General features: G+C 33.4%; 1 protein-coding gene across 1 annotated transcript in view; it reads left to right on the top strand.

The window, feature by feature from the left end:
* Positions 1–18496, top strand: part of LOC149783800 (uncharacterized) — a 66399-nt gene extending 47903 nt beyond the window's left edge. The window contains exons 2-3 of the mRNA XM_089932026.1: positions 7046–8399; positions 12980–18496. Coding sequence (XP_089788152.1) covers positions 7048–8361 — 1314 coding nt within the window. The 5' untranslated portion in view covers positions 7046–7047 and the 3' untranslated portion in view covers positions 8362–8399; positions 12980–18496. The remainder of the gene's footprint in view (positions 1–7045; positions 8400–12979) is intronic.
* The last annotated feature ends 6371 nt before the right edge of the window (positions 18497–24867 follow it).

Below are 24867 nucleotides of genomic sequence, written 5' to 3'. Positions count from 1 at the left end.
CACGGTTTTAATTATTTTGCTAACTGCCGAGCTTTGTCTTCCTTTCTTTCCTGATGAAGGTATATTCCTCGTATCAATTTCTTTCAGTTTCGTAATATGCTCTTATTCGTCGTTGCTAAATTGTTGATCTCTCACAAATTTGTAAACATTTTAGAGTTTGAACTGTTTGCAATAAGCATTGAAAGGAATATTTTTTTTTTTTTAAATCACTTGATTGATGTAGGCAGTAGGAATGTATTTAGGCACATTTGTAATATGTAGATGATTTGCTTAGAATTGTAAAGCAGTACAGTAATTTGTTCTATTTGTTTAAACTATGCTTGAAAGTGTTGTCAATACCGTGCTCATCTGAATATTTTAAGCAAAGTGTCAAGCCAACAAAGAAGACATATACTTAGCCAATTGAGACCCGATACTATTTCTATGATATACTGAACAGGACTTAAGGCTCTGTTGACTTTGTCTTTATCTCTTAATCTCGGCAAAAACTATTTAAAATTTAGAAGGGGATCCAGTTTTCATGGATGACTTGCTGGCATGGTTAACAAGACATTCATGTAGAAAGCATATTTTGCAATAATGTGTAGATGACCCGAAAATCTTTAACGGCGTACAACAAATATCCAAGTTTGTACACATTTAGTAATGTTTAGAGCTTGTCAGCTATAAAAGAAAAGCTTAGTTTAGAAGAACAAAGAATTGATGGAGACAAGGTATAATTCTAACATGTATAGTGTTTAGCTTCATTAAATTTGTAATTATTGTGGCATTGTTTTCTGTACTTTAGATTGATGAACCAAAGTTTTCACCTACTAAATTATTGACTTGCATCTTACACTATTAAGAACATCACCTGTCCTTAACCGTCTTAGATTTTCCCTTTTGATGTATCAAAACAAAATATAAGATAATGTATAATATACGGGATGATATAGATTTGATTTGTAAAATTGCCTTTAATTATACTTATGGTTAGATAATATGGAATAAAATGTTCTTCAAGATGGATGCATTAGTATCACATGTTTAGCTGTGATGCATGATTCTGGATTTTATGAGTTATTATCTTTCAAACATGGACATGGACACTCCCCAACCGGGTATTTCTCTTTAATAATCTTAGTAGGTGTCTGTGACCCCTGATAAATACACCTTTGGTTATATTTAATTCGTCGGTGGTAAACATTTTTATAAGACTGTTTAAAGATATTAGCGTGTATTTAGTTGCATGCATCCTGTCTCGAAATGTTTGAACACAGTGGTGATTCATTAAAATGTGATCCCATTTATCAGGGATGACCAATGTATCTTCTTAAGGATGTAGGGCTATGTTTCCTAAATTGATGTTTTACAGAATCTTCTTGTGTCACTATGAACGTATAGCGTTCGCGAAGATTGGTTTTACATTCTAATATTATCACACTTCATTGGGAATGCACCAGTATGATACACAGGGGCCCAGATTTCATGTGTCTAATGATTATCTGTATTTAGATGCCAGACGAAACTTCTTAAGGAAGACAAATATAAGATTACAGTAGGATTTATATGTATGTATGTATGTATGTTTATACAAATGTATATATCTACAATCTGTCAATATATATATATATATATATATATATATATATATATATATATATATATATGTATATATATATATATATATACACTCATCTCTTTATATATCTATCTATCAGAGACAAAAGCAAAGTAAATTATTTTTGTTTCAGCGTCTTGTGTATTGGAGGTTAGGAAATTGATGTCATGCTGTCCATGAATAATTCTTGTCTACGTAGCGTTGTTCCTTTAGGATAATGTTTATCAGGACGTGTCTTCTTCTATATTATGATATGAATAAACTGTATGAAAGCAATATTAAAATAAGATCTTCTATATTCAAGTTAGCCAAATGTGTTTTGTAATTATTTTTCGCTGATCGGTTTGTGTACGCATTAATGTAACCATTGTAACCATTGTAAGCATATATATATATATATATATATATATATATATATATATATATATATATATATATATATATATATATATATATATATATATATATACATAAATTGGTATGAACAAATATGTTCATTCCTTTTCCTTGAAATCGTCATCAGAATAATTAATGCAAAATACCTTTTTTAATGAGCACTGATCAAAAAATTTATTCTAAGCCATTGAAATTTGGATAGTGAAGAAACGTGATAAGAGTTTGCTTGACATAAATTGCCCAATTGCTGTAGCTATAGTCAGTGTTTGTATTCAGATGTCCGTTAATAAACACAATCACAAAGACACTTGATGTAGGAAACTGAGAAGAAATAGTTATTTTTATTGCAGAGACAAAATTAACGCAGTTTAATTTTTTCAGCTTCTTGTGTATTCGAGTGTATGGTGGCTTCCGAGTTTTGATCTCAAGCAGTATATCAGTCGAATCAACGTATATTTTCATTATTAGCAGGTTATTCTTAAGGGTCGCGGTGAAGGACGTTTCTCCTAATTTATTCATTGCGTGTTCTGCAATATAACTTTTATGAATTGTAGCACTTGTATGGTTTTGGACAAACCATTATCAGTTGTTGAATGGATCCTCATTTAGAAACGACTGTTTTGTATCAATTGTTCCAGACCTGCATGTCCTTTGCAACATATTCACCCGTGAATAACATTTCAAATAGGAAACTATGCTACATGAGCTCTAAACTAGAACTGATCATTTTATCCAGAAAGGTCTTTGATATATATCGACCGTTGCGTTCGCACTGGTCATTTTATTTTTCGTTCACAAATGCCAATGCCTGTCGTAATTAAATGTAACACAGGACAACAGTATTGTAATGCTCCTTGCTACTTATGCGTGTCCCATCAAAAGACGGGAATCAGTCTAATGCGGAAATCAATATGTTATGCAACATAAAAAGCCCACGAGGCAAACAGACTATATTATTCGTATTTGTTCCAACAAGAATAACTAGTATGTCATCATAAAGCAAAATACAAACGCTATTGCAATAACCTGTAGGAATAGTGTAAGGAAGGGTAAGGTAAGTTATTAAAATCAGAGACGATGTAAACAATATCATGAAGACTTACTTTTAGCAGTTATTTCAACGGGCAGAGAAAAATTAAGGCTATAGATAATACAAAATTCCGTACAAGTAGGTGGGGGTGGTACTCTTTGAAGAAATGGTAAAAGGTTAAGTTAAGTTACATTCAACATTTAACAGTTAAATTGTTAAGGAATAAATCATTATATCAAAATACACACATTTGTGTGCACATATATTGCTGAATTGTTCAACTATATGGAATCACAATGTAAATTAAATGAAGAGCAACCAACACTTATGACTAATTCAGGATGTGGCTATGAAATGTGGCATATGCATTCAACTTAGAGACACTCAGCAAGAGCTGTTATTTCTGCACAAAATGTTTTCAAAGAAAATGGATTTTAATCAGTCGTAAACAACCTTGACAGTAGTTCCAAGAATAGCAGGAAGTCACGTACGTGCCATAATAATCATTTTATGATTAAGACAACCCAATTCTCCAGTTATTTCGGTAACAAGAATACTTGCACAAATTTAGCCCCAAGTGTTTCGATCATCCCCATAATTAAAGGTCTGGAATATTATTTTGACATGCTCACATGTCTTTATGTACATGCTAAATTATCTGTTCAACGATAATTGGTTATTCGGGTTATTAAACTGTACACATTTGTGCACACGCAACAATTGTAAGATTTCGAAACTCGGTCTTTATCCTTGCTCTTGAGTTAATGGTCTTCAGCAGACTCTGTCTTAAAAAGCAAGCTTTCTGTGTCATCCTAAACAATATTGTCTTGCTTTAAATGTTTTTTAAGTTATAAATCGTCTAGATCGGTTGCTACAATGAGCTGAAAAGGACTATAGTAAGTTCTTATCTTGCTACGTGTCCCTTTCTTACTTGTCTTGTATGCTTAAGCATAACAGTGGCCACATTCAACGTACTGTTGAAGACATGGTTTCATACAAAAATAGTAGGACTACATTTAATGTCTTTTCCAAAACTTGTCAAAGGTTTAAAATAAACATAGTTTTGCAAATCACTATCAAACAATTATACAAAACTATACCAATATTAAAGTAATATAAAGCTTATGAATACCGGCTGTATGAAAAGGAACTGATGCAGCCGGCCCTTTCAAGACACCCCGCAGTGGGGTGATAGGTATATAAAATAGTGTATAACCATTCGTCTTATATGCGTGGACATACGGTACTAATTGTCCAGTTGCATCTGTACATTTTTAAATCAATTGTTATTTTTTAAGCTATGACAAATCATCCTATGTAATTTGCTGAGTGATTATACCATACAAATTGTCCTTTCCTATAGATTATTTACGTTAGAACTTTCGTTGAGTAAAGTATATATTAGTTGCTGTATTCAACCAGTTATTGCACACGTGTATGGTCCCAATCTTATCAATCATGATTTTAAATATGCTAACTGCCGTGCTTTTGCTTTTCTAATAGTATGGGTCTGACTTTCTTGTACATATATTTGTCTTGTAAATGTGCACCTGTTTGCATTCAACATAATACAGGCGTACTTCAGTTAGGCAAAGACTATGCAGACATTTTCACTCTCATAATAGTTTGTAAATGGACTATATGAAATCAAGTTTGAAATATGATCTACTGTATACAAATGAACGAAATGTGTTAAGGATCCGACTGTTTTTTGATCATTTGTATCCACGCTATTTTAAACATTCTATGTGTCCATCTTTGAAATCAACGTATATATGCATTGTTTACTGTTTTGGGGTATGGGTGGTGACGGATGCATAAAGGGATAGTTATCCTAAGTGAAACATGTAATGTGCTGCTATATAGAAATTTGCAATGTAGCACTTTGAACGTTTGAACAAGCTATTCAGTTGATAAATTTGTTTTGATATTGTCAACTGTTCCAGAACTGTATATCCATTTTATACGTTCTATCAGTAAACAATTTAAAATGCGAAACGTATGCACCAACTTGTATTTTTGGTGAATAGGTGGCATCATATCCAAACACTATCAATCTCCGCACAGGCTAGAAGTAGAATGGGGTGGTTGTCGAAGAGACTAGACTTAATCATTGAGGCAGATAACCCTTTATACTAAGGCGTAAACATTAGATCCTCTGTGATATTCCAAAGGTTCAGTCGTATGTGAGACATATCATTCCTTTTCTACCATCTAGTTTTTAATTTCATGCGGAAATAGACGTGAGAGTAACTATACTCTTATTAATGTAATTGGCCTGGATATGTAGAACGAGTGTGTCAATGCGCTGCCATAAATACACTTTATTCCAGAATATTTGCCGTAATTCATGAAAAAAGTTAACGACACCACAGCGAGGCTTGAATACACAGCCTCGCCCATGAAGATATGACGACGATGGTACTCAAAAAGAACTCCCGTTTGACTCTAAGCTCCAACAAATTGACAGTGTTCGACATCCCGTGTGGACATCCAGGTTAAATATTATACATTGATGAAAAATATAACATAATTGTCTGCATTTTTCATAACAGTGAGTTTTTGTTTTGTTTTTAAATCGGTAGGTTTGTACTAATATAAGTTTGCGTAAATACTTTGACACCCACCCACCCTATGACAGGTATATTCCATGAAAACTGACGTACTTTTTTTGCAAGTAGACAAATGTCTTTCTCGAAGCATAATGAGAAAGGTGAAATCAGAACTTTCTCGGACGCTACTTGATGTGACCTCCGGGTATGAAACGAGTGGTGGTCTGCAATTTCCATGGTGACCTTTCTTCATTTTCAGACAATCATGGTCCAACATAATTTGATGAAAATAAATAGAGTTTATATTTCTTGAAAGTGCTAAAGCACATGTGAATATCTTCCGTGTAATTGCGGGAAAAGAGTGAAAGCTAGAGTAAGTCACATTTGACGTTTAACCTCTGCAAATGCCATATACTCCTTCCGTACCACGTACGCATTTTCATTTACTCTACCAATATGCACATCGGTTCATGGCTTGCTTTCAATTTACTTGACATAATATTCTGTAAGAAAAGTTTTTGCCAGTGAATTATTTGAATATGTGGAAGAAAGTAATATTTCGGATTAAATATTGTTTTTGTCATCGAGAGTATTTATTTGAATATTGACGTTGTAATGGATAAAATACATTTCTACATAATCTTGCCACAACATCGTTTCAGTAAAAAAAATTAATCCATATCTCTCATGCGAGGAGTCATTAACACTGTTTTGTTTATCTGAATAAATACCATTATATAATAAAATAACCTTATCAAGTCGAGATTTACAAAATAAGTGAAAAACACATGTGTCCGAGTTTGCTAGAGATATTTTGGCCTATACATCATTCGTGTGGTAGGTCTGCATTCACCTAATAGCAGTAACGTTGGCATGGATATATTCTACATTTTTGCAGCCAATGATTTGTATTGCATAGTTTCAAGTTTTAATTATCTGCTTAGAGATTGTCATGGCTTTTACTACCTTGGCAGCGAGAGTGTACTAGAAAACATTTGGTTAAGTGAAATATATGTTATCATGCATACACGCTGAATATAATTTATTTCACCTCTGTGATTCTTTTAGTGCCTTTACATTTAAACAAACCCACTTTAATATTTGTGTATACTAATAAAGTATAACTTTCATTCAAATTTGTCACTACATAATGCGCGAATTTGTTGATCATTATGTCACAGGCTTTGACGGTTTTTTGACATTGTATTGTATAGCGTTATATTGTATGGGTATTTTATATTATGCTATTTCTTTCCAGATTGATAACGTGAGATTGACTGAGTGATTTATGGCGGTCTGTGAACTATGATGGCTCATTAGCTGATACCTTTTAGAAAGATTGAGTAGTATTTAGAAACATGATGATTTACGATTCATATCCTGTCATAATATGCCATAATTTAAAAGCAAACATAAAACAGGTCTTATAATGTCACATATTCTCTTAAAGCTTATGTTGTCTTTCAGAAATGGCAGGAGTAGAAAATATAGCCGATGAAGATTTTCCCCGTGGAAGAGTTAAGAGATTTATCTTTAAACGACACCTTGAAGCCTTCATACCTAGAACCCAAGCTATAAATTATAGAACTGTCCTGATTCATAGAAAGCAGACTATTATCAATATTCCATTTTGTGAGGATTGCAGGCGAAATGGGCAATGGCTTGATAACATTGAGGAGCATGAATCGCCTCTAATAGCTTTGCGTGTTACAGTAGATTATTTGATTAAGCAGCGAGGTTTGGATTATCATTATGAAGTTGGAGTGCCGAGAGCAAGACCACTAATCAGCATAAACCAAGCCAGACACCATGTTGCCTTTCCCGACCATGAGAGAGATATAATTTTGAATTTTGCAGAGGCTGACGTTCAAAGATGTCAAACCCTCCTGAATGATGTTCTCTCAGTTTTAACATTTTATTATATTGAACCCAGGATTGTACAGAACGACAACGGAGTTATTTCAATAATGAGTGACGACCAAAATCTGTCTTTTTGCTGTAATATTGTAAATTCACAGTTTACAGATCTCCAGCAACCAGAAAATGTAAATCACAAATACATCATGACCTTTATTGACACTCCTAACGTTCGATTGGTTCCAATGAGGCTTGTGCAGCGATTTACTGGAGAAAATCGAGAACTACTGATCAGTTTTCTCAGCTCATATGTGAATATAAGAAGAAGAAATGTGGCCAATAGACACGAAATGATAGACCTTTATGGTTTTGAAAATGAGATAGAAGAAAGGTATAATGAATTAAGGGTAGGAGCTGATGACAATGCAAATAGAGACGGATTAAATAGATGTGTGCACATGTACGAAGAACAGTTGAATAGGGATAGAGATAACAATGTTTTGTGTTTTGAATTGCGGAATATTAGAGATATGAGAGTGAAGGCCCTTATTTATATAAGTGGCCACATAGAAGGTATTAGAAATATGAAAGAAGCCATGGTCGCCGCAACACAGAATCCAGGGGAGTTGAGTGTCTCCGATTTTAATATACTCCATGGAGACAATATGCTGCAGTTAAGCAATGAACAAGATAACAATGTGGTGGCCGATGCCATTTTTAATCACTTCCGTGGAAGACAATATGTCTCCATAAGAGACGTTGAAATATTTGTCCTCCTGAATACACCGTATGTTTGGAGGAAACAACCATTGAAAATCCTGGAAGAAACACAGAGAATCACTGAGGTTTTGGGTATAAACAATCAGAGACGGCAGCGCGGAACGTTTCCAGACAGAGAAGTATGGTACTTGACGTTTCCAGAATGAAGAATATAACCTAATGGGATAGCAGGGTTTTTGGTTTGGTAATTGCATCTTGATATCCTTCATTCTCTCCCTCACTCTCTCTCTCTCTTTCTTCATATGCACATATATATATTAATAGTGATCACTTATTCAATGGTGCCTCCGAAAAGGGACCACACACTATTTACAGCCAGAATCAGTTTGCATTAGGGACGTTTCGTTAAAAAAACTACTCCTCTTTGGGTGGATCTCCTTGCAAACGGCGACCAGTCATCGTATTTGCAAGTTCTAAGATGTTGGGTTTAGATAAATAGTGTGGTTTAGTAATCAGTGAAGGTACATGCTATTTTGTATAACGTTAACCTTACAATAATCGTAACTAAGTTGTTGAAAACGTGTACTATTTCAACACTGACGATATACGCATTAGTAGAAAACGTGAAGATAATTAAAATACAGAAAATGGACAGTTATATAATCATTATCGGGAAAGGACTATTTTTCTGTCCAGTTTCTAATTTTCATCTCAATGCATAAGTAGTGTTTTCTTCGTTTGACTTCATTTTTGACGCCTGTGGTTTTAGCATCAATGCATTAACAATTCAAAAACTTTAAAGTACTATATTTTGTTCTATTTGTTTGTGGGGTATAAAATTGTTAAAATAAGGGGTTTAATTTGCAAAGAAATGATATACTATAGACGCTGCTAGAAAATGCATAACACACCTAGGTTACAAACCAAAAGGAAATATATTACGCTTTTCACAGTCTGTAGCATTATAATTAGCTTGAAAGTCTAGCTTTTTGATTATCACAGTTACTGTTATAATTAATTAATTTGATATAGGTTTGCCAAAATCTTTGTTTTAATATTTTTCGAAGTTTACATTTAGTTAGTACTATATTGACATTATTTTACTGAGCAGTTGTTCAGTATTACTACCACATCATAATTCACCCACAAAGTCCATATATTACAAGTCAATGTTTTGGTTATGTATCACCTGTTTAGTTTATATTCCAATGTCTGTTATGTAAGTGTAAATATAACATTGGCACGTGGGGCCCCAAGTGACCATATTTTCGGCCTTTACAGATTACTGCCAGCTCGCTCTACCCGCGTTTGTTTGGGTTTCGGGTTCGGCCAATGTATATATGTGAGAGAGCCTACCAGTAGCTTCCCGTTAGTCATTGATTCTTTCTGGTGTTCACTTGGGTTCCTCCTAGAACAGTTATATTGGCGGCCATGTATAGCTTGTCTTGCGCAGCAAAATTGAGTTAAACCCAAAACAACAAGATGGATGAACAAGAACTTTGGCAGGCATGATCTTTATGTATATCCGTCATCAATGTGGACGAAGTGGAATAAGTGATATTGAATATAATTCTGGTACTGCCGTTTGAAAAATTAAGAAGTCAGTAGTCCTGGTGTGTAGTATAACGCACAAATAATATAGATTGAGACAATAAATAATATGCATTATGCATTTTTCTCTTTCACGATTCCAGAAAACATCATGCACACAAATGCACATGCTGAACGGGGCTACCTTGACAGCTTTGATGTCTTTGTACTGATTATTATGTTAGTGGTACTCACCCTTTTGTTCATTATGTCGGTGACATTTTGATCCAGGACCAATTCAACATCACAATAGTTACTTTAGTGACAAGCCAATGTTGATATGCATATATATTTAAGACGAGTAGCGATAACAAGATTTTCAAGATTGCTTCCACGATTGCCATATCTGATATCTGATCGGCATCATTTTTCTGTATATTGCAAGTTAACTATCACAGACAGGGAGATAATTATTCATCTTGGAATCATGCCAATTTTTCATTATCGTTCATTTCAGCAATACAGTTTTACAGCCTAATTATCTGTCGTTAAAAACTGTACGCTGTTAATTGCTGTCATAATTCTGGGTGTTACATTCGATGCCTCGGGTGAGGTGGGAGAGAGGATTCCAGAATTCCTTTGGAAAAGCATAAAGGAAACACAACTATCTTGAAAATATTAATGTCGAACATATACATCATTATATACCTCATTTTTCTCTTTTATTATTTTCTCTTGCAATCAAGGAATTTGTTTTACTCCGTTTGAAAAGACCACTTCCCCCAACAAATCACAACACACAAATTACATGATAGGTCCTTAACCATATACATGCAGTAGGCTCGTTTGCTAATAAAGGACATCTCACGCTATCAGTTTGCTGGCTTACACTTTCTTGAATAGGCATAAATTATACTACGTTAAAGGTTATCAGGTCTCAGTGTACAAGATCTCTCGTGTTATACCCACCAATCCTGTTATATTGGCTCTTCGGATCATAGACGAGAAGTAAGTGTGGGATTGTCTGTTGTCCGTTGTCCTTGCATTAGCACACATTCTGTACTCACTACTCCTCCTATTCTACTGTGAGAATTGACATGAGCAGGTAGATAAACTTTCATACAATGGTCTAATCGGTCGTAAATAGAAAATGTGCTGGTCGGACATCTAGTATAGCAACTGTTTAGCCATCTTCAAAATCTCATAGATTATTTTCATGATTGTATTGTCATATTAGCATGGGTTTTTCACCTAAAAAATTCCTTTGATGTTTGCTTGGCGACAGATGAAAATTGTGCTGACTGACGCTTATTATCGTCATTACAGAAGCCATTTTGAAAATTGTATCGGTACTCGTTCTATCCTACATGGATGATCATATCAGCATGACATTATATGCCTTTAAACATATTTGATCGTTTCAAAGCAGATCTACTTTTAATTGATTGTAACAATAGAGCAAACACTGAAATAATTATAATGAACAAATAAGATAATAACACAGTGAACACTTGATTGGGTCCTCACAAAAACGCTTGGCGACACATCTTTAATGGTAGATTGACACATTCGAGTCCAAGAGAGAGAGAGTATGCATCGATAAAATTGAACAAACTGAATATGCATTAAAATATGGGAATTAAACATAAAATTCACCTGATAAATATTGTCTACACAGTGTTTATGTCTTGATGGGTTGTCATCAGGGGAAACAACTGACATCTTTTTTTTTATCAAAAGTCTATCGAATATTGAATACAGTTTACTGACGGTTGGGTGTAAATGACATTTAACAAATTTTGTGCGTTTCTATTAAAACTTCCAAAGTTTATGATTTTTTAATCAAATTTAAGGGTAAAAGTTTCATTAATCTATTTGATCACTAATTTCTTCAGGCTCGTTGAATAAGGACCAAATGTTCTGCTATTTTCTATATAAAATGGGATCCATGACTGACACTGCGATATAGTTGTTTTCGCGGGATATTGAGGTAGAAGTTTTGCTATATTTTGTAAGTGAGAGATATGTTTAGGTCAAAATTATTGAACGGGAGATTTGAAAGAAAAATAATATTAGTCAAGTCAATGATATTCTTCAATCTGCGATGTTTACGTTCATGGACTTTTCGTAAATTCATATTGGTCGTTTTTTCTTTTGAAATGAAGAAACGTCATTAAATTGTTGCTAATTAATGCCTATGTAAGATGGTAGACTCTTCTTTGTCGAGCCTATTGTTAAGAGTAGGTAAGCTCACAAACCAATATATAGTAGCTTACGACCATAAATGCTGAGAATCCTTGATTCGTACTAATATTACAACGAAAATGTAGTTGAGAAGTTGAAAAACAAACCACGCATTCTATATTGTAAAAACTTAAATAGTAAATATTTACATTATGACATTATAAAATGCGAAATCTTGACCTTGAATAAACGATTAAAATGTGATAAAATATGCGGCCAGTTATTTAATAGAATAATCTGGTTCTCTAAATACAGGTGCTATATTACTACTGTGAATGTGTTACAGATTATACAACAAGCAAAAGAACAAATAATTACGAATTAAAAATAACACCATTACATTCATCCTCAGGCTCTATCTCTCTCTCACTAGCTTGCATTTTTTTGTAATTGCTCGCATTTATTTAACTTGGCAATTAGAGTTATTCCGAGCGGAGTTTGAAGAATATTACAAACACGTTCAGTATACGATTTTACTGTTATCTGTTGTATGATGCACATTGTTATCCTTTTTTCATAACAGGGACTCAAAGACGGATTATCCTTGAATATATTACAGCAGGGACATTGAAATCAAATTCCCAAACTGCATGCACACCCCTTGCACGATCCGATGGAAAAAAGTGTTCAAAAGTAGATATTCAATGAAAGCATCTCATTTAAAGTCCCTAAAAGTCTCTTAGTAAGAGACTGATAAGGAAATTGTGTCCAGATGTGATGCGCTTACTGAATCAAATTGAACTTTGTTAAAATTAGTAAATGTTACATTTTTGTCACTTTCAAGCCAAATCAACCGTGTTAACGAGGGGAGTGGGGTGTGTGGAGGTATTCGTAAAATGTATCGAGGATTTATGTAGCCAAACATACTGTATAATATATTGCATATTTCAAAAATACACCAAACTCCATCTGTCCATTCAATACATTTCTTATATCATCTACCAAAACTGGTTCCGGTGTTGTTAATCGTTATACTACAATAAAAAATAGAAATAAATACTTGACGTACTATTTATTACTCACCTTATTTCAATGTTATTTTCTTTTCAGCCTTTCTTTATGTTCAAGGGCTCTGGAAGCAGTTTTGACCATTTGAGATCATTCAGGATATCATCGTAAGGTGTTTATGTCTTAGTTTTTGTTGGATGGTTTCCTAACATCGGTGATAAAGACACGTTTGAAATTTTTGACTTCAGTGCATAAACTCGATGATCAAGTTCATATAGCAATTTAACATGAGAATAGTCTTATTGCATATGCACCAGTCAGCTTGTACATACTAGCCGCATCATGTTCCGTAATTGACGCGTTTTTTAGAATTTGATAATGTAATACTTTGTATGCTTTTGAATAGATGCACTAAGGGTTTGTGGTAATTAAGGTGAAACGATTCAGTGTTATATATATATATATTGCCGCTACACATATCGATACGAGAGGAGGATAATAAATACAGAATGGTATTTACCCACTACAAGTTATTTAAATATTCAGTAGTCACGAATATGTATTGGTCGTTTAGCTATTATTCTTTAAACTGAGATATCATACAAGAAATATATCTCAGGCGCATTTATCTAGTTTTGCAGTAAAACAGATACAACTATTGACAACACTCGCGTGCTTGTCTCAAAATTAACACCTCGACAGTTCAATGCTAATTATCTTGTCTCTACTGCATGATCAGCTTAAAGAAGACATTCCAGATGTGTTCTCGTGCATAGTGAAGTATTTTACTTATCACTTTATAACCGATATATGCGAAGGTACTCAAATGATTCATATTTAGTCTACTTAGGTCATATTTGATAACTACATTTTTTCCGATGAGTGAAATATGTTACACTGAATTATATTTGTTGGTTGCTGCTGTTTGTTCGTGTTCAGTGTAAATAATAATCACCAATCCAAGTTGAATGTAAGTTAAGAACATATAAATTTCATGCAGCTGATCTGATTAAACGTTCTGAAGAGTAATGCTATCAAACAAGCGGAAGACATTTTTAATGTTGTATTTTGAAATATTGAATCAGTGTCTGAATTGCTGATGGAATAAATATAATTAGCACATACTCTGTGGATCATTTCAAATGACAAGATTGTATAACCTTGAGAATATTTTTTTTAATTTTTTTATAAAACGTTGGTAGGTATTGTCAACAGGTTTCCTTCTTCCCTGACTTATATAAATACATGTGCTGCGGCAGCTCTTTTGCATCTGCGGAGCGAATAATGTGATCAATTTGTTTTCGTAATCATCCCCGCTCTCAGACCCGGACTTATTCAAGATGATATCTTCTTTGGAGTCCGCTTCCGAGGCCTAGTGGTTCGATCATGCGCATCGGATGAGTGAGTACGCCGGTTCGATCCTCTGTCGAATCATTCCAGAGGTTTATACAAATCATACTTGCAGCTGCCTCGCGTGGCGCTCAGCATTAGGAGTAAAGTGTTAGGACCTGTCGGCATGGTGCCAGGACAGTGTGATTGGGTGGGTCATCATACTAAATATATGCGGCATGATGTCATACTGGCATAAATCACTATAAACTGCCACACGTCAGACAACCGTTAAGGTATGACTGATCAATTGGTAAAACTATGTTAAAATTCCAAATTACACATGCGGTAAAATTGAACTACATTTTTATTTTGAAGATAAGATCGTAATATCAACCAATTGGAGATATGCAATTGTAAATATATAATGCAAAAGAAAGGGCATGATGGGATTTGAATATGAATGAATAGGACAGCATGAATTGACCTTAAAGGTTGTATTAAAATAGCAGATAACTAACAGGTAGTTTGTTTGAAATTATATGGATTATCATGTTGTGGACGAGAATGGCATATACAAAATGTCAAGTCAATGTATGTCTGTAATCGGCATACCGGTAATAAAACTAATACCTCACAGATGCAATGGCACCATGTATGACTAACGAACCTTCTAAAACTGAAAAGACAATCAAGTTTATGTATATATTGGTACAGTATCTTATTGGACGCGTTAGTGAATTGTGTTGTTACAGAGCTCACGTGTATCGTTTAACCCCTCTTGGTACTACATTGATTTTGTTCTGTTGTGCCTTATAATCATGTGTTATAGATGTTAATATATTATGTTGTTTAGCTGCATAAATTTAGTAACAGTTTACTATGATGTAGTATGATATCTTTGAGAAATTGTCTGTAAAGTCTGTCTTGTGCAGTGAACATCCCATCTGCAGAGGAAAACTTGCTCTCTCATAACATGTCTCTGCAGAAGAGCTTGTTTTCAGTGTCATTATAGTTTAAGAGGGTAATGCTCACACTTAGTGTGCATTATGTATACATAGTGTTTATTACAATAATGAAGGTAATTATCTGAGTAGAACTTTATATGGTAATGAACATATGCAGCTATCACTACACATTATTTAAAACTGAAATTCACATGTCTTACCACATACATTTTATTAAATATTAAAGGTACTAATTCGAGTAGTTCTCCTGGTCATAAAAGAAGAGATTAATGTACAACATGTGGCACACAGTTGTTATTGATACTTCATAAACTAAGTGAAACTTGTATGTACATCTATGTCGCCTATGTTCTGGCGGCATTCTGATGTATGGTATGGGTGTCAAAGCCGCCATGTTGAAACTCTTGTTATCGATTATGTTCCTGGAGACTTGCTATACTCAGTTTGTTATAAATTATAATGGTGCTGGACTTAAATTAAGCTGTGGCTACCATACCATGTTGACCATTTGTAAAATATTGTTATTTCTATCGTTTTTAAATGACATGTAAATGCTGTTAGAACAAAAGTTTGTATCGTGTCTAGTTAGGACTGAACGAAAACGAATGACGCCCAATATGGCCACTATGGTGACCTTCTTGAAAATAGTGTGTTCTAAATTTCCAAATAGATGGATATGTCAATATGTCACCAATTCGTTTCTTACAATACCAGTGTAGTCCTGAATGTACAGGTTGCCAATTGTGCATACAATATGGCTATCTTGAAAATCGTCTTGCCATTTCTACCCTGATTCGTTGGTCATATTCAAATGTGAGTTTCCTCTATAGACTACTGCTGAGGTCTACTTGGTTCTAAATGTAAATGATGTCAATCTAATATCCCATATTTCCATTGCAGCACATAACTTAAACCTCTTGTTTTTGCTTTAGAATATAAGATATAATTTTTCTACTGAAATAATCTAATCTTGGGCATTTGTTATTAAGCAAAATTGTCCGACTTGATTTTGCTTTTTGTTGTGTCATTAAGCCACTAATTGATTTATTATGTATGCCATAAGATAAAGAGATATCTCTAAATTTCATTAAAACCCCCGGAATCAACTTTGTTTTTACAGTAGTAACACATTAACAATTCATGTTTGTTATAATAACTAGTTCTTTTTTGTTTATTTTACATTATAAGTAGAGTGCTTGGTACCTTCTTTTTTTCAAGAAAAAAAAATATTTTAAGAGAATATTTTAAAATCCATTTTGACTTTTCTTTCACTGTTCCTTCATATATTTTTATTTGCACGAAATTCTTAATTTGCACGTTAACTACATTACTTTATTGATATAATGTCCTTCTCTAAAATAATGATCGCATTTTCATTGTGAATCTAATCTGATCCTGTCTTTTTATGTACAAAGTAGGAAAATATTTTTTTAAATTATATAATCAGGCCATTGCAAGCAAAGGATTAGACGCCAGGATGTTCCAAATTCAATTTCGGCGTGAGATACATATATACATACATACATATATATATCTATATATCTATATCTATATATATATATATATATATATATATATATATATATATATATATATATATATATATATATATATATATGATTAATTGCAGCCTTAACAAATGTTGTGCATTTTAAACATTTAAATCAATTATTTTTACCTGTGAAGACTGTTTCATGCCTTTTTAAAATAAGAGTTGATTCGACAAGACAATGGTTTAACTTAACCCATAGTTCTATACATGCATCATCACATGGTAAATAAAGTTCACGAAACTTGCAAAAGATCAAAACTTGTCTGGTTGATGTGGTATTCTTCATCCAATGTTATTTTTGTTTAACTATATGTCTCTATATATTTATCGACATATATTAATTGCCTAATATTAAGCTCATATATCAATTAATACATTTTGGATGTTTTTGTTAGAATTTGTAATTAAATTTTCACGTTCTTTATTCATAATGAAATAATATGCACATCAAAATGCAGTTACCCCCGGCAAGAAATCATATCAATATCATATCAGAAACATTATCACCTTTTATAATTATATGCTGATTTCACATATCTTTTATATTATGTCTCACTTAAGTGTGGAAAAGTGGAGCATCAATATTAGGATAAAAGTAAACCGTGTTTTGGAGTTGTGATGTCTTGAACTATCATGTTGCCATTAGGATATGATTTTGCTATGACTCTAACTGTTAGATGAATTTGTTACCCTAATTTGATATAATATATGTGTCTCATATTTTATAAGTTCTGTAACTTGTAATAAATAGACTAGTATTAAAACATCCTTACTGTTTTATTGGGTCTCTTAGCCCAAGGCAGTGCACCGGTAAGTACTTAACTTTTTGCTTCAAGTGAACATGTCGAAATACATACATTTTCGTTTTCACCTTTAATTATTTATCAGGTATATCTTTTATATGTACACATTTGTCTAGTTGTATATAACAACCTGCACTAAATTATCTCCAATTTGTAATTTTCTAAATATGCAAGTATGAACGTTTTCATATGTTCAGAGTTTACAGCAGATTTAAAATAGACCAGGTACGTTTAGAAAATGTTAACACAAATTTGGTGGATAAGATGGAAAGATGATAATTTTTGAAGATATTGGATGTGATTAATAGTAAGATTCTGCAAAAATCTCCGACTTACTGTCATTGACAGCGTGTTACAATGGTGCTTTATTAGTTTAACGATCCGGTATGCCTTAGACAACTATGTGTGTCTCTGTTCGGCTAGATGTTTTATATTTTAAGCGATGAAGCAAGTAACCAGAATATACCAAAGCACACGGTCACAAAAAAGTAAGTTACAGTTTGATTTTGATCAGGGTATATGTAGAGTCAATATATTGTAGAGAACGCTTATATAACTCTAAGTTATGAAACATATTAACTTCTTCCCCCATATGGTTTCACCAGGCCGGAATCTGAACTACATCTACACTGTAATTTGCCAATCAGTGCGTTTCTGTGCAAAACTTTGAACATAAATTTAGATCTAATTTATAGGAACTGAGGTTCAGCTAGTTGAGGTCTTTAAATATGTTAGCTGTTCAGCGCAAGGGTATCAGTTTGGAGTTGTGGCTTTAAGTTTGATACAGTGATGACTTCAAATCGTCAGTGTTAAAATGTGAATATCTAGATAACAAGATACGTAATGTCGAAATAATCCTGGTGAATGTCTATATAACCTAATGTGTTTCGTATCAGAAACTATACTTTGAATTTATGTATTATTATAAGTTTTCATTCTTTCTAAATAAATATAATGAAATCTAGAATCCAGTGTTGTGAGCCTATTTACCAGCTCGTGCACACACGAATTTCACATTTTGCAGTATGATAGCTATAACTCAAACATGTAACAGAAACGGCCATTCTGTACTGCAGATACATGATAACGGCTTTAAAACGTACCACACAATCAGCACTTAATTGCAATATTTCCTTTATATGATGCTTGGCGTGCAAGTTTGAGGCATTTATCCAAATGTCAATGAGAAGTTAATACGTTGAAAAACGCAGATCGTTTGTCCATATAAAGCATTTATAACTATTATGTACTTTCCTTGGTTGACTATTGTGATCATATATGTGAGAACAACCATGGATGAAAATAAAGAAATGGAAACTTATGTTTCGAGGCTATGATCATAATAGTTGGTGCTCTCAAGTACAGTTGAAACACTCATGAATGAGAAAACAGTGTCGGGTAGTACACATGTGGATGCTGTATGCATACATAAATTAAGTGTTTTTAAATATACAAACTTCCTCTTAGATGTTATGTGACCCATTCTTGCCAACAACGAAATGCAAAACGAGTTCTACACGAAACGATCAGAAATCTCAGGTGGCCTAAGTGGTTAGGGCTTACGCCTCCAATGCGGGAGGTCTGAGGTTTGATCCACGGTTATGTCACACCAAAGAATTATACAACTTTTAAAAAGCATCTGCCTCGCTTGGCGCGAAGCATTAAGAGGTTAGTGTTAGAACAATTCGGTCTGGTGTCAGGCAAAAACATGAGAAGATATTTATTTAAAAGTTTAGGAACTAATTTATCTGCAATTAAAACTATTTACAGACAGATACACTAACTTAAATGTTCAACTATTATTAAAATATAAGTTTATGTTATTTTGCCAAAAACAAAACCTCATGCACTGTTTTGCAACTTTTTAACCTCTTTTATTGACACAATCAAAAATTACCATCCAGATGGTAGATGTGAAATTGCATTATAGCAAAAATATGCATCAAGTCTAGATAGTGCAAGATAAAAACATAGGAATATAAAACATATATAATATGTCAATTCATCTATTAAAAAAATGTGATTTCAAAAGATATAAGTTGACACCAAACCAACACAAATGTCACAAGTCACTTTGTCAAATGCAAATTCACTGGAACTTTGGAACTAAAGTTGCCTTTGGGAAATCTGCGCTTGAGTCATTATATAACAATATATCACAACTAAAGTTTAAATATTAGGCCGAATAAAACGGGACGTTAAGGAAATTGCGTTCCGTTCGTTTTGCAGTTAATTTTTATTTTGTTTATGCCTTAAAATCATGTTCCCATAATTAAAGTTATCAAAAAGATGTGTGTAAATAATAAATGAAGATAAATAGGTACGCGAGAAGGAAAAAGGGCTAGAATGCATATATATATATATATATATATATATATATATATATATATATATATATATATATATATATATATATATATATATTATGGTTTTGAAATATTTAGAATTAAAAGAGTATAGATAGAAAGGGGGTGGGTAATATACATTGAACTGAAACAATAAATATTGTTTTTTTTCCTAAAAGGTTCATCTCATATGATTTTGGAAATTCACTTTACTACGTCTAGATATGCTACCAGATCAACATGTACAGTACTAAAAGCTAGACGTTATGGAATAGTATTTTGTTCTTAAAACTAAATGATTTATGAAAACTGAATGATCCATTTGCTTAACAATAATCATGAAGTTGGCGACATGCATAGAAACTCTCTATGACGAGCTGACTTTTAAGAATGAGTTATGTACACTTATTTTAATTCGTTTACTTCATTTTCAAACAATAAAGAGTTATCAGCCTTCTGTGATTTTCACATAAACAGCCATACAATAGCTGATAAACACCGATTGTGTTTCTAGTGTTTAGGTTGATTGATTAGTCATTTAAAGAAATATAATAGGCTTAAATAATTATGGATACGTGCTTTATTAAGCCTCCATGCACAATAAATCTCACACGAGTTATATTTTTCACGTGTATAAGTATTACCTAATTACTATAAAATAGGCGACATGCATCTAAATAATTATTGAGCTGCCGATTGTTTAGGATCGGGAATATAGGCATATAATGCAGCCCGCAATCTTTACATGGTTGTGCTAGGGCTTGCAGTCCGCGTACCACGAGATGTATACACTTTTCATTAAAAGAAAAAGAGGCTTGACGAACATCTTTTTAATGAAACATGTATACGATTGGTTTTTAATTGATACAGCGTTCATATTGTACATAAATTATATTTATATCACATACAAATACATGTTTTTGCACTTGGAATGGAGTTTAAGATTGACTACAGGCAACTGTGTATTGACCGAGCGAATGAACTACCCGCATCCCTACCAAGTGTATCCCCTACAAAATGCAGTATGTGCATTTTGTCGTTATTTAAAATCACCTTTGCAATTTTATAAGCTGATTGTTTTCATTTTGAGTTTCTACTTTTTACATTGATAAAATCAATATAAGACACATTTATGATTTAAAATTGACAGACGGTATTAATGAAGAAAGTAGAGCACTACAAACACACGATTAGTTCAATCATTGACATGAACGATCATACCTTCAAGGAATAGCATATGGAAATTAGCGTGGAATTGAAACCAAGCAAAATGATAAACAAAGAAGAGGTAATTAAACTATTTTAATATATTTAAAGGTTGATCTAAATCATGATTCTCCTTTAATAACAGTACTGACGTCCATACACACACTCACTCTCTCTATGTCCGTCTGTTTCGCTCTCTCCCATTGGTCTGCTTGAATTAACTTTTACCATCATTCATAAGTCTAGACGCATCTTGGGATGACACAACAAAAATCCTCCTGTTAGGTAGTCTTTCCATAGATTTTCGCCTGTATCTTGCTACGATGGTCCAGAGACAGAGAGAGAGAGAGAGAGATGTAGGGTGGGTTTGGAGTAGGGTGGACATTTTCATATTTAATTAATAATAGTATATTTTATAACATTATAATAGGTTTAAGAAAGAACAAGTAAACATTAGATACACAAAAGTATGGACCGCTTAGGTGGACTAGTGATTAGTGCGTCCGCGTCGAATGCGGGAGGTCGCGGGTTCTAACCGCGGCAGGTTATTATTATGACTGGTCGTCCTACTGTCAGGATAATATGACTGGCGGGGAACATCGTGCTACATATCTGCTCATGGTTCTCCAGTGCAAAACATCACTATTAACTGCCACATATGTGTGTGTGTGTGTGTGTGTGTGTGTGTGTGTGTGTAAATGACAAAATAAAATATAAATATATAGTACATGTTGTCAAAACGTGCTTCAAATATTCATGTTATGTCATGGATTACGAAATGGAATTATACACTTTAACAGGGATAGACTGTCTATGGAAACTATGGACCATTATGTAAAAGATGATTGCGATATATGTAATCATACACAAAGGTGATGATATATGTACCTTGGAGAGATCACAAAATATGAAAATTGCAGATAATAATGACTTACTAAATGGACACGACTTCTTTTAATTTCTTTACCTTTCCCACGGGATAATGCCGAGACTATGAACTTCTTCCTGGCATCAAGTAAGTAGATTCTGAAGGTCATAATAACAATAATACGAGTGTTTATTATATTCTGCATCAAATTGATGACTTTTTCTAGTAACTGATAACGAGATTTCAAACTATAACAATTGTACGAGATAGGTGAGGAGGAGAGCATAAAATCAAATTCAGTTATTTTTATTCCTACTTTTTGAACATCTGACATTATAAATATTCAATTGTTTACATGTAGTATATTGCATTGAATCAGATCACATATCGTAACAAGTTCATGATCTCTCATCCAAGAAGATCAAAAGAATTGGACCAAACAACACTGTTGTGTCTATTTTATACATCATATCAGCATCTTTTTGGTTAGAACAGTCTAGACATCAAAAGTTTTTCCATGAAGACCCGATGTCTATAGAACTTTCTATTATAGAGTAGAAAAACAATTTTCAATACGCCTACCATGGTGGCCATAATTAACATCAGGTAGGCACCATTTCAATTTTGGACAAAGACATTACAAGAAGTATGTTGGTGAGAACCTCATATTGGTGCGACTATCCACTCAGAAGTAGCGAGAACAATATTTTGAAGATGGATGCTGTGTGCCCATGTTGAATGTTTAAGTGGCATCATTTAATATTTCCCATTTGACTACGTGTGGTAAACTTTCCTGGCAATCCTCAAGGTCGATTCGTGCCAGCAGACAAAAGCTTCTTTACAATGTGGTATCTTCACATTTTTGTATCTTAAATCCAATGAGCGAAGTTCACGTAAAGTAATTATGCATGTGAATATCTGAACAATTACATTGAATTTTACTGTAAAATAGCACCGCGGAAACAATGCATTACCTTAGAAGAATATGACAAAAACTAGGGATTCCCCTCGTCCTTGTTCTAAATTATGTACCAATATTTTTTGAAATAAGGATGGGAGCGTAGTTCTGTACATTTGTAAATTTCCATCCACTTTCTCAGCTCTCATTGATTAAAGACATAATATTTTTTAGTTTAAAATATATTTTCAGACCAATGGTAGCAGGAGAACCCTATAATGCTGTAAACTTCAGGTTTCTTTCTACTTTTCTCAAAAGATCCATTGTTACAGCGCTTTTTTGCAATAAAAGTAAAACTGGTGGTGGTTTGTCCTTGTACGTATTAAACAGGTGGTACAATGCAAGGATTTATTCTCTCAATACAAATGGGGGAAGTAGATAAGACTCTAGATACTGCTGCCATATTGAAACACAACTTTAAAAACTTGTAAAATCGCTTGTGATGTATATTTAATTTTTTATTTTGTTGGCCTTTATGATTATTTGTTACGTATCTCTAAATTGTGATATTGACCATGGTCAGTACTAGAGTTTAATATATACCTCACAAAACTCTTATTTTTGTGTGGACAATATAATACATAACTAATATTTATCTATGATTTTAGATTATATATTAAGATCAATATTGCTTGAGATAAACGTTTACTCGAGTTTGAATTTAGGACACTTGTGTTCCTCTTCGGAATTCCGAATGTACTTGCTGCATTACGTGTTCTTAACTAAAGTTTTAGTAAGAAGCCTGACTTTGTTTAAAACTTTAAATATTCTCAAAATAATATTCATCCTGGTTCTATTATTAATTTTTGGGGTCTTTTACATTGGGAGAACATAACTTCTTTATTGCATGTCTTAACATTAGTTTTTGAGGACTCAATTTTGGTTGCATTTCAGTTAATATTTTAGAGGATTCATTTCTTTAAATTATTCACTGGAATTTCAAGGTACGCATTCTTACTTCTTAGACTAACGCACTATTTAGGAAATGCACTGAACTGATTTTAAGACCTTTTGGATTATATCACCCTGATACATGAAGACTCTTCACACATTTTCACACCCGAGGCTATTGACAAATCAAGTATAGTACTGGAATTTGTTTACATCACTACTGGAATTAATTTGATGAAAAGAAAGACTCGGCCAGGTTTCGAACAAGCAACCTCCCCCATCCAGGACTGATGATGTAGCCTCTAGGCCAAAGGAGTGGTCTATAGGCAAATATAAATCAAAAAGAAGAGGTGAAATCACAGAGAGAAAAGGAAAATGGGGAAAAGCAATTTAGATTAAAAAATAGAACTGAAAAGTGAAAAACGACCCTCCGTTTACATGTGTTTTGATGGTGTCATAACTAATAGGTTAGCATCAATTGTTAGAGAAGAGGAAGTAGATAAATATGACAAGAGAGCATTCAAATGTATTTGTACAAAGTGTACTTATTAGCAAAACTAATACAAGCTACACTTCATTGTCATTGCAACAAAGTATTAATTATGATGTGGTTAATGAATGTATATTAAGGTGTCATGATTTGGTACCCGACATGTATCAACAAAGGTAAAGGATTTCAAAACCGAAACTGGATAGTCCTATATTGCAACAAGATAGTGCATGCTATTTCTGATTGCTAAAAATTGCAAAATAATCAACATAATAAAGACAGACTTTCCAAAGGCTCCTTTTTTAAGAGACCATGTTCACAGTCCTGTACTGAAAGCAATAATTTTTTTGGATCAAACAAATCAGTCTGATTTTATTATTGAGAATTGTAAGCCATTTATGGTGAAAGGTTCTATATCACCTGTGGGCAATTCTACCAAACCTATAGCGATCAAGATATTAGGAGACACGGGGGCTTCTCAGTCTTTTATTATCAGATAAATTGCCTGTATCTGAGAAAAATCTTGCCAGAGTGTTCTTATTGAGGATGTAAAGTAAGGCATTGTTTTTCCTCTCCAGTT

Source organism: Sinohyriopsis cumingii, chromosome 14, assembly GCF_028554795.1.
Source record: "Sinohyriopsis cumingii isolate HCF-2022 chromosome 14, ASM2855479v2, whole genome shotgun sequence".
Classification (NCBI taxonomy): domain Eukaryota; kingdom Metazoa; phylum Mollusca; class Bivalvia; order Unionida; family Unionidae; genus Sinohyriopsis; species Sinohyriopsis cumingii.
Note: the sequence above shows the minus strand (reverse complement) of the source record. Positions and strands in the feature narration are given on the sequence as shown.